This window comes from Narcine bancroftii, chromosome 5 (assembly GCF_036971445.1).
Source record: "Narcine bancroftii isolate sNarBan1 chromosome 5, sNarBan1.hap1, whole genome shotgun sequence".
Lineage (NCBI taxonomy): Eukaryota > Metazoa > Chordata > Chondrichthyes > Torpediniformes > Narcinidae > Narcine > Narcine bancroftii.
The window spans coordinates 78,877,601-78,886,547 of record NC_091473.1 but is presented as its reverse complement, the minus strand read 5'-3'; the positions used below and the strand labels follow the sequence as shown (position 1 = coordinate 78,886,547).

General features: G+C 36.2%; 1 protein-coding gene across 7 annotated transcripts in view; it reads left to right on the top strand.

Annotated features, from left to right (window-relative positions):
- Positions 1-260: 260 nt before the first annotated feature.
- kif14 (kinesin family member 14) overlaps positions 261-8,947 on the top strand; it is a 154,258-nt gene continuing 145,571 nt past the window's right edge. For 4 of the 7 annotated variants that reach the window (XM_069937936.1, XM_069937935.1, XM_069937934.1 and 1 more), the window contains exons 1-2: positions 272-664; positions 1,304-2,359. In XM_069937936.1, the coding sequence (XP_069794037.1) occupies positions 1,314-2,359 (1,046 nt within the window). In that variant the 5' untranslated portion in view covers positions 272-664; positions 1,304-1,313. Of the gene's footprint in view, positions 665-1,211; positions 2,360-8,947 lie in introns of all 7 variants that reach the window. The other 3 variants (XM_069937937.1, XM_069937938.1, XM_069937933.1) reach the window with 3 other exon arrangements.

The following is an 8,947-nucleotide window of genomic DNA, read 5'->3' as shown; positions in this document are numbered from 1 at the left end:
GGAATTTCCTTCGGCTGTCGTTCGCTGAAGTGGAGGCAGTGGGCGTTCCGCGCGCTGCGGAAACCCATCGACGTCTGTCAGCCGACCGCTCGTCATCGCGCGCAACGTCACAGGCGTGGAACCAGCCAATGGGTGGCCGGGGCTGCCACATTCGAATAGGCGAGGCGGGCGGGTGAGTGAACAAGCGATGCGCGCGGCGCCGTCGTCAACCGCATCTCCCTTTTTTTCACGCTCTTTCTTCCTTCTTCCCCCGCTCCCCCGGTCTTTCTTCCTTCTTCCCCCGCACCCCCCCCCCGGTCTTTCGCGGTTTCTTCCGTTGGGTTGAGGCCGTCCCTACCTTGTCACGTCCCCTCTCTCCCTGTTCAGTTAGTTGTAAACAAACCCATTGGGTTTGTCCGAGGTAAAAGGAGAGTGAGAGGAGCGCCCGACTGGTTACTTCCCTATTCAGGCATTGTCGTGGGGGTGGGGGAGATGGTGGGGAGATGGTTGCTGGTTGTCCAAGACATCGCTAACTCCGCGTCAGCCCTTTCCTGATCGCTGGGATGAAGCAAACAGGGAGGCAACGGTGAAGAAGGGATGTGGGGAGTGGTGTCATCGATCAGGAGGGGTGACCGCCCGGACTGAGACACAAGAATGGGAGTTTGAGGGTTGGGGATTCAACGGCGTAAGTCAGTTTTGAATGACCTGTAGTTTGAATAATTGCATCTAAAGTTGGTCAAAAGAATAAATGTTTTGACAGATGAACGAGATATTGCCGGAGAGATGATACCTCCCTTCTATCCTACTGCCACACTTATTAAATCCGTATTCATGCATTCTTTTGACACTGAATGAAATACACCAATGAAAGATGATGCAAAATTCGGTGAAGCAGCAGATTTGTTGGTTATTTATAAAATGTTTTGAAAATTGCATTGATACATTGAGTAAATAGTGTGCTTGTGATTGCACAGCAATTGTAGTTTTGAAATGCTGCTCGACTATAAAAGTATATATATATGCAGCATCTCCTCTTGAGCATGTTATTAAACATGAGATTCTCAAAATAAAATACAGCAAACTATTCGTGAAATTGTCAGGTTTGTTAATGCAGTAGTAGTCAGATTCATTGATGGAAAATATCAATTTGAATTTTAATTCTCTTGTAATTTTTGTATACTTCTGTAAAATTTATAAGCATGTCTACTGATGATATTTCTGCTCTGGTTTAGCTCCCTTGGTGAGTTGCAAATAGAGTCATTACTTTGAGAAGACTTGTCAAAATCCTTCAAAGGAAATTGTCCATTTATACCCCATTTTCTAGAAATTGGAACATGGTAATTGGTGTGCTGAGTTCATTGCGGAAAAATCCAGACAACATCCTGAGGAAAGAAAGCAGAAAATTTAGTACCCACCCTCCATCCCTGCGGCAAGGCAATCAGACCCAAGGAGAGTCACCATTCTCTCTGGATGAAGGCAATGAAATTTACAAGACACAGATAGTGCCTTCTAGCACAAGAACTCCAGGTGCATCGATGCTGTCGAACTCTGAGCTGAGGTTGACCCTCCAGAGAAGAAAAACTGCAGAGAAAGGAAATTCCTGCGTTCGTGGTGAAACTGATATAAATGTTGATGTGGGTGAAGGAGCTAAAAGGCTCACTTTGCAACGCCGCATTAAAGCGAGTAACTCAAAAAGAATTAACAATCTGGAAGAAACTTCACAAGGAAATTTACTAATGTCCTCCGCTCTGGGCCCGAGTCGTAAACAATTGCAAACAAAGTACACCAATTTGATAAGTTTTGGATCGTCTGCAGATGCTTCATTAATACAAAAGACAATGGATACCAGAAATAATCCTTCAACAACTGCAAAGCAGTCTTCAGGTGGCCAGGAACAGGAAAATTCAATAACTGTCAAAAAAAAGGAGACCCTGAGCAAATGGACAGCTGCACCTGTTAAAAGGGAGGCAGTTGGTCGATCTACTGGAAATGTGAACAAGCAAGAAGCAGATAAAAAGACCTTTAAAGTACCCACTGAGCGGAATGTACCTAGAACCAGGGCTTTAACAAGCGGTGGAATCAAATTCACAATGAAGCATGATACTGAGCAAGAAACCAAAAATCCACCTAATTTTTCTATTAAACCAATGGCCAAAGGTTTCCAAACCACAGAGTCAGAAATGAATTGTGGGATTAATAACTTAAAATACTCATCAAATTTAGACAATAATGGTGACCAAAAACCACCCAGAAATGGTGCACTTACAAGAAGTCTTCAACAGGCAGTTTTATTCCAGAGACCATGCACTAGGATTGATTGTCCAAATGGAGAAGACAGTGCTGTTACTGTTGCTGTTCGAGTGAGGCCTTTCAGCAACAGGTAAGTGAATGCAACAAAGACATCTGGAAAAAAAAATTAGATTGTTTTACCAACAATTTCAACTGTTGACAGAAATGACATTTTTGAAATGCCCATTGGTCAGTACTTTTTTTCCATCATTGATTTGAGGTTAAGGAGCATATTAATGCAAATTGGCTTAATTATTTAACTTGACTGCTGCACCTGAACTCTTGAAGGTCAAGCAGAAACTGGAATGGCACCCTACTTTTATCCACTCCACTTAGTCTCATCACACCAAATCCTTCAGTCTTTGACTTATTTTAGTACTATATCCTGCACTTTTGTTTTACTCTTGCACAACCTGCTGTTGTTCAGTATGGTTTGAGTTGCATAGCTAGAACACAACTCAGTACATATGTGACAATAAAAATTAAATTTCAGAATTCAGTGCAGATACAAATGTATTTAAAAGAGCTATGTTTCAGAATTGGTGCATCTGATTTTTTTTGAATATTTTATTTTTGATTTTTTTTTCAAAAATATACCTAATAAAATCTTCAATATAACAATATATTAAACTTTCTCTCACAAACAACAACAAAAGCAAAACAGTCCCTCCTTCCCTCTCTCTTTCCATACATACATATCTGCACATTGTCAAAACTTGCATATCTTTTAAATATATAAAATACAATTGGGGAAATCATGTTTGGATATGTATAATAGTAACATTTATAGTCTTTTATTACTGTATTTAGACCCCTATAAGGTCCAGTTATGGCTGCAAGATCCTTAAATTATGTGATTTTTTTTTTAACCATAGGTATACAGCTGTTCATTTCTGTTCATGCTATAATTAGAGGGAAGCCAGACTTCCAAGTGATCACAATATAATTTTTTTGCTACTGCCAGTGCTATTTTTATAAATGAGATTTTATATTTATTCAATTTGTTGCTTATTTCCATGAAATTACCTAGTAGATATAGCTCCGGGTTGCCCATGAATGCCACTCCCGTTATCCTGGCTAATGTTTCTGTGATGTCTTGCCAAAATGGCCTCACCTTCATGCACAATCATGTAGCACGTAGAAAAGTTCCTGACTCAGTCGCACATTTGCAACACATCTCTGATATTTCTGCTTTTGATCTATGGAATTATATTGAACCAATCCATATCTTGCATTTATAATTGATGTCATGCTGTCCTAAAAACAAACTGACTAGCTTCTTTCTGAAATCACCACACCCAAGTCTGACTCCCATCTCTTCCTTGACCTCTGCAACCATGGTTTTGCATTTCCACTCTGGAGAGCATAGTAAATTTTTGTTATAAATTTGGGTGTATTCCCCATCCAAACTCTTCTTTCTGTTTCACTAATTTCAGATGGGGTTCATTGTTGGTCCCCATCTTTCTCTTAAGAATGATCTAAGCTGGAGAAAACAAAAGAAGGTCCCATTGGCCACTCCGTGTTTTAGTTGATTGAAGGACATAAGAGATCCTTCTGCATAGCAGTCTTTAATATATCTTATGCCCTTGTCATACCACGAATTTAAAACAGGTACCGATCCTTTATCTGGAACCCTTGGGGGAGAGCGAGTTCTGAATTTCAGATTTTTCCAGATTTTGGAACGAAAGCCCGACTGTAAGCTAGACATCAAAACAGATGTCCTACTATGGCAGCAAGAACATATGAATATTCACAATCAATAGGAAAACATTATTATAATTTATTTATAGAGTAATATCCTGGTAATGAATAATGAAATACCTGTAGTGGGATAATTTGAAACGAAAATACATGATCCATAAGTATACACATTACCGTAATATTCCTGTAGAGAGGCGCATGAGTATTCACACTAATTTGAATAAAGAAAGAATACAAATACTATTACAGTTTATTTATATGCTATAGCCATAAATTTGTTCAAACTAGGCTAAATACGTAGCTGCAGTTAAGCTGTGGGAGAGGGTACGTCAGTGTCACCAATGTCGTAATCAGATTGCAGGCAGACTTCCAACTATGGGCTAGGAATGGGATTCTAAAGTGATGAAGTAGCGCTATGAGAGAAGGCATTTTTACAGACTTCTTCAAGTGTCACCTGTCTCATCAGCATAGGTTTTTGTCCAAGCAATGTCTCTTTAATTGAGTAAACTCCCATAATCTGTTGCTCATTGATAAATGGACGTTGTTTAAGGCCAGCTATGAACTGATCACAAAGTTTCACTATATCAGCTATAGGAATGTTTTCACCTGTGTTCACTATGTCATCATCACTACAATCTTCATTCTTATCTGTATTTAACACCATTTCAGCAATTTCCCCATCACTCAAGGAATGCACAACAGGTGCATCATTGTCAATATTTAGCATTTCTTCAATGTCTGCTTCTTCTAGCTTACTTAGACTTCCATCCGATAGACTTTTAATGAAAGTTAAGAGGTCTGATATCATCTTCTTCTCATGAGTGACACAAAATCCTTCAAACTCATCATTGATAGGATCATTTTCATCAAACATCGTTATTGGCCAAATTCTGTGCCAAGCATTTGTTAGTGTTGATTTATCAACATCATTCCAAGCAGTAGCAACTGCATAAATGGCTTCCTTAAGTATGAACTCTTTCAGGTAGTCTTGCATTCTTACTCCTTTCAAGCACACAGTCCATAAAATTATTTTTATACTTGCTCTTCAGGGAGTGTAAAATTGCTTGGTCACAAGGCTGTAAAATAGATGTCACATTGGGAGGCAAGTAAATGCCGAAAACATTATTTTTCTCAAGAAGTTCAGCAGGGGGATGTGCAGAGTAGTTGTCCAGTAACAATAGAATTTTACAGTTTTATTCCAGTCCAGTTAGTCTACAATGAGCTCGTGCCGCTGGTACAAAGTGGTTATTGAACCAGTCAGAAAATATTTGTTGGGTTACCCATGCTTTCCTGTTTGCGTAATAATGCACAGACAAATTAAGTACGTCTTTCAGACATCTCGGACGTTGGCTTTTTCCAATGACTGCCAACTTCACCTTGTGTGTGCCTACTGCATTGACATATCCAAGAATAGTTAACCTTTCCTTGCATCCTTAAAACCTGTTGGTGCTATATCATCTGCCGTTGTTAAAGTTTTTCTTGGAACGTAGCGCCAGTACAAAACTGTTTCATCAGCATTATAAATTTGTTCAGGAGAAAGGTTTTCATCAGAAACGATCTTTGCAAATTCGTCGATGTAATTTTCCTCAGCTTCGTAATCTGCAGAAGCTTTTTCACCACAGATTTTCAGATATTTTACATCATGACGCTTCTTAAATTAGTGCAGCCTACCTTCTGAATATTGACACTCTCCTTCAATGTTCAATTCTTTATAATACATTCTAACTTGTTTCATTACCAACAATATGTTCCCTTCTTCATTGTCGAATCCATTCTATATCACACAGTCAATATCTTAATTTTTCTCCCTATGTAGTGTTTTCCTATTTTTCATAAGTTTGTGATCATCACTGTTACTAGAAAGATTCAGTAATTTGTCATTCTGTTTCTTTTTTTTAAAATTTTTTTATTTTTCACACCATAAACCACATTAACCATGATACATACTTTTTCCTTTTCAAATATATACAGTGCCATTTTCTCCCCCCCCACTCCCTCCTCCCATCCCACCCTCCCTACCTCCCCCCTCCCGTCCATTTAAAGTACAAAATCTAGGATACATTAAACCAGTCAAACAATGTTTTCATTCAATAAAAATAAACAAGAAATTCCACTGAGTCAATTCTTTTCATTTCCTTCTCCTTTCGTTAATTTAGGTAGTGAATGTCCCCGGTAGGTTTTCGCTATTGTGTTTCATGTAAGGCTCCCATATTTGTTCAAATATTTCAATATTATTTCTTAAACTATATGTTATTTTTTCTAATGGAATACATTTATTCATTTCTATATACCATTGTTGTATTTTCAAATTATCTTCCGATTTCCAGGTTGACATAATACATTTTTTTGCTACGGCTAGAGCTATCTTAACAAATCTTTTTTGTGCATCCTCCAAATCAATTCCAAATTCTTTGTTTTTTATGTTACTTAGGAGGAAGATCTCTGGATTCTTTGGTATATTGTTTTCTGTAATTTTATTTAATATTTGGTTTAGATCTTCCCAAAATTTTTCTACTTTCTCACATGTCCAGATTGCATGAATTGTTGTTCCCATTTCTTTTTTACATCAAAAACATCTATCAGATACTGTTGGGTCCCATTTATTTAACTTTTGAGGTGTAATGTATAGCCTGTGTATCCAGTTATATTGTATCATACGTAACCTCGTATTTATTGTATTTCTCATCGTTCCAGAACATAACTTCTCCCATGTTTCCTTTTTTATCTTTATATTTAAATCTTGTTCCCATTTTTGTTTAGTTTTACCATTTGTTTCCTCATTCTCCTTTTCTTGCAGTTTAATATACATATTTTTATAAATCTTTTGATTATCATTGTATCTGTAATCACATATTCAAAGCTACTTCCCTCTGGTAAACTCAGACTGCTTCCTAATTTGTCCTTCAAGTAGGATCTCAATTGGTAATATGCCAGCACTATATCTTGAGTTATATTGTATTTATCTTTCATTTGTTCAAAGGATAATAATCTATTTCCTGAAAAACAATTTTCTATTCTTTTGATCCCTTTTTTCTCCCATTCTCTAAAGGAAAGGTTATCTATTGTAAACTTGTTTTGCGTCAATATTAGTTTTGGTAATTGATAATTTGTTTTATTTCTTTCTACATGAATCTTCTTCCAAATATTGAGTAGATGATGTAATACTGGAGAACTTCTATATTGTACCAATTTTTCATCCCATTTATATAATATGTGTTCAGGTATCTTTTCCCCTATTTTATCTAATTCTAATCTAGTCCAATCTGGCTTTTCCTTTGTTTGATAAAAATCTGATAGGTATCTTAATTGTGCAGCTCTATAATAATTTTTAAAGTTTGGCAGTTGTAAGCCTCCTTGTTTATACCATTCTGTTAATTTATCTAGTGCTATCCTCGGTTTCCCCCCTTTGCATAAAAATTTCCTTATTATTTTCTTTAACTCCTTGAAGAATTTCTATGTCAGGTATATTGGCAATGCCTGAAATAGGTATAATATCCTTGGAAAAATGTTCATTTTAATACAGTTTATCCTTCCTATTAGTGTTAGTGGTAAATCTTTCCAATGCTCTAAATCGTCCTGTAATTTTTTCATTAGTGGATAATAATTGAGTTTATATAGTTGGCCGAGGTTTTTATTTGTATACCTAGGTATCTTATTGCTTGAACTTGCCATCTGAATGGTGATTCCTTGTTAAATTTTGAGAAATCCGGATTATTCATAGGTATTGCTTCACTTTTATTTACGTTAATCTTGTAACCCGACACTTCTCCATATTCCTTCAATTTCTTATATAATTCTTTTATTGATAGTTCTGGTTCTGTTAAGTATACTATAACATCATCCGCAAATAAACTGATTTTATATTCCTTGTCTTTTATTTTTATCCCTTTTATATTATTTTCTGTTCTTATCAATTCTGCTAGTGGTTCTATAGCTAACGTGAACAATAAAGGTGATAGTGGGCATCCCTGCCGTGTTGACCTGCTTAAGTTAAATTGCTTTGATACATATCCATTTACTGTCACTTTCGCCAATGGTCCCTTATATAATGGTTTAATCCAATTAATATACTTCTCTGGTAAACTGAATTTTTGCAATACTTTGAATAAATAATTCCATTCTACTCTGTCAAAGGCCTTCTCTGCGTCTAAAGCAACTGCTACTGTTGGCGCTTTACTCCCTTCTACTGCATGAATTAAGTTAATAAATTTACAAATATTGTCTGTTGTGCGTCTTTTTTTAATAAATCCAGTTTGGTCTAGATTTACCATTTTCGGTACATACTCTGCTAATCTGTTTGCTAATAGTTTAGCTATTATCTTATAATCTGTGTTAAGTAAAGATATTGGTCTATATGATGATGGTGCAAGTTGATCTTTCCCTTGCTTTAGTATTACTGTAATTATTGCTGTTTTACATGAATCTGGTAAGCTTTGTGTTTTATCAATCTGGTTGATTACTTCCAGGAGGGGAGGAATTAATAAATCTTTAAATGTTTTATAGAATTCTATTGGGAATCCATCCTCTCCTGGTGTCTTATTATTTGGTAATTTTTTTATTATCTCTTGTATTTCTACTATTCCAAATGGTTCTGTTAATTTATTTTGTTCCTCTATTTGTAGTTTTGGTAGTTCAATTTTAGTTAAAAATTCATTTATTTTCCCTTCTTTCCCTTCGTTTTCAGTTTGGTATAATTGTTCATAGAATTCTCTAAAGTTTTCCTTGATCTCCTTTGGATTATATGTGATTTGTTTGTCTTTTTTCCTTGATGCCAATACCATTTTCTTAGCTTGTTCTGTCTTAAGCTGCCATGCTAGAATTTTGTGCGTTTTTTCCCCTAGTTCATAATATTTCTGTTTTGTCTTCATTATATTCTTCTCCACCTTATATGTTTGTAGTGTTTCATATTTTATTTTTTTATCTGCCATTTCTCTTCTTTTAGTTGTATCTTCCTTCATTGCTAATTCTTTTTCTATAT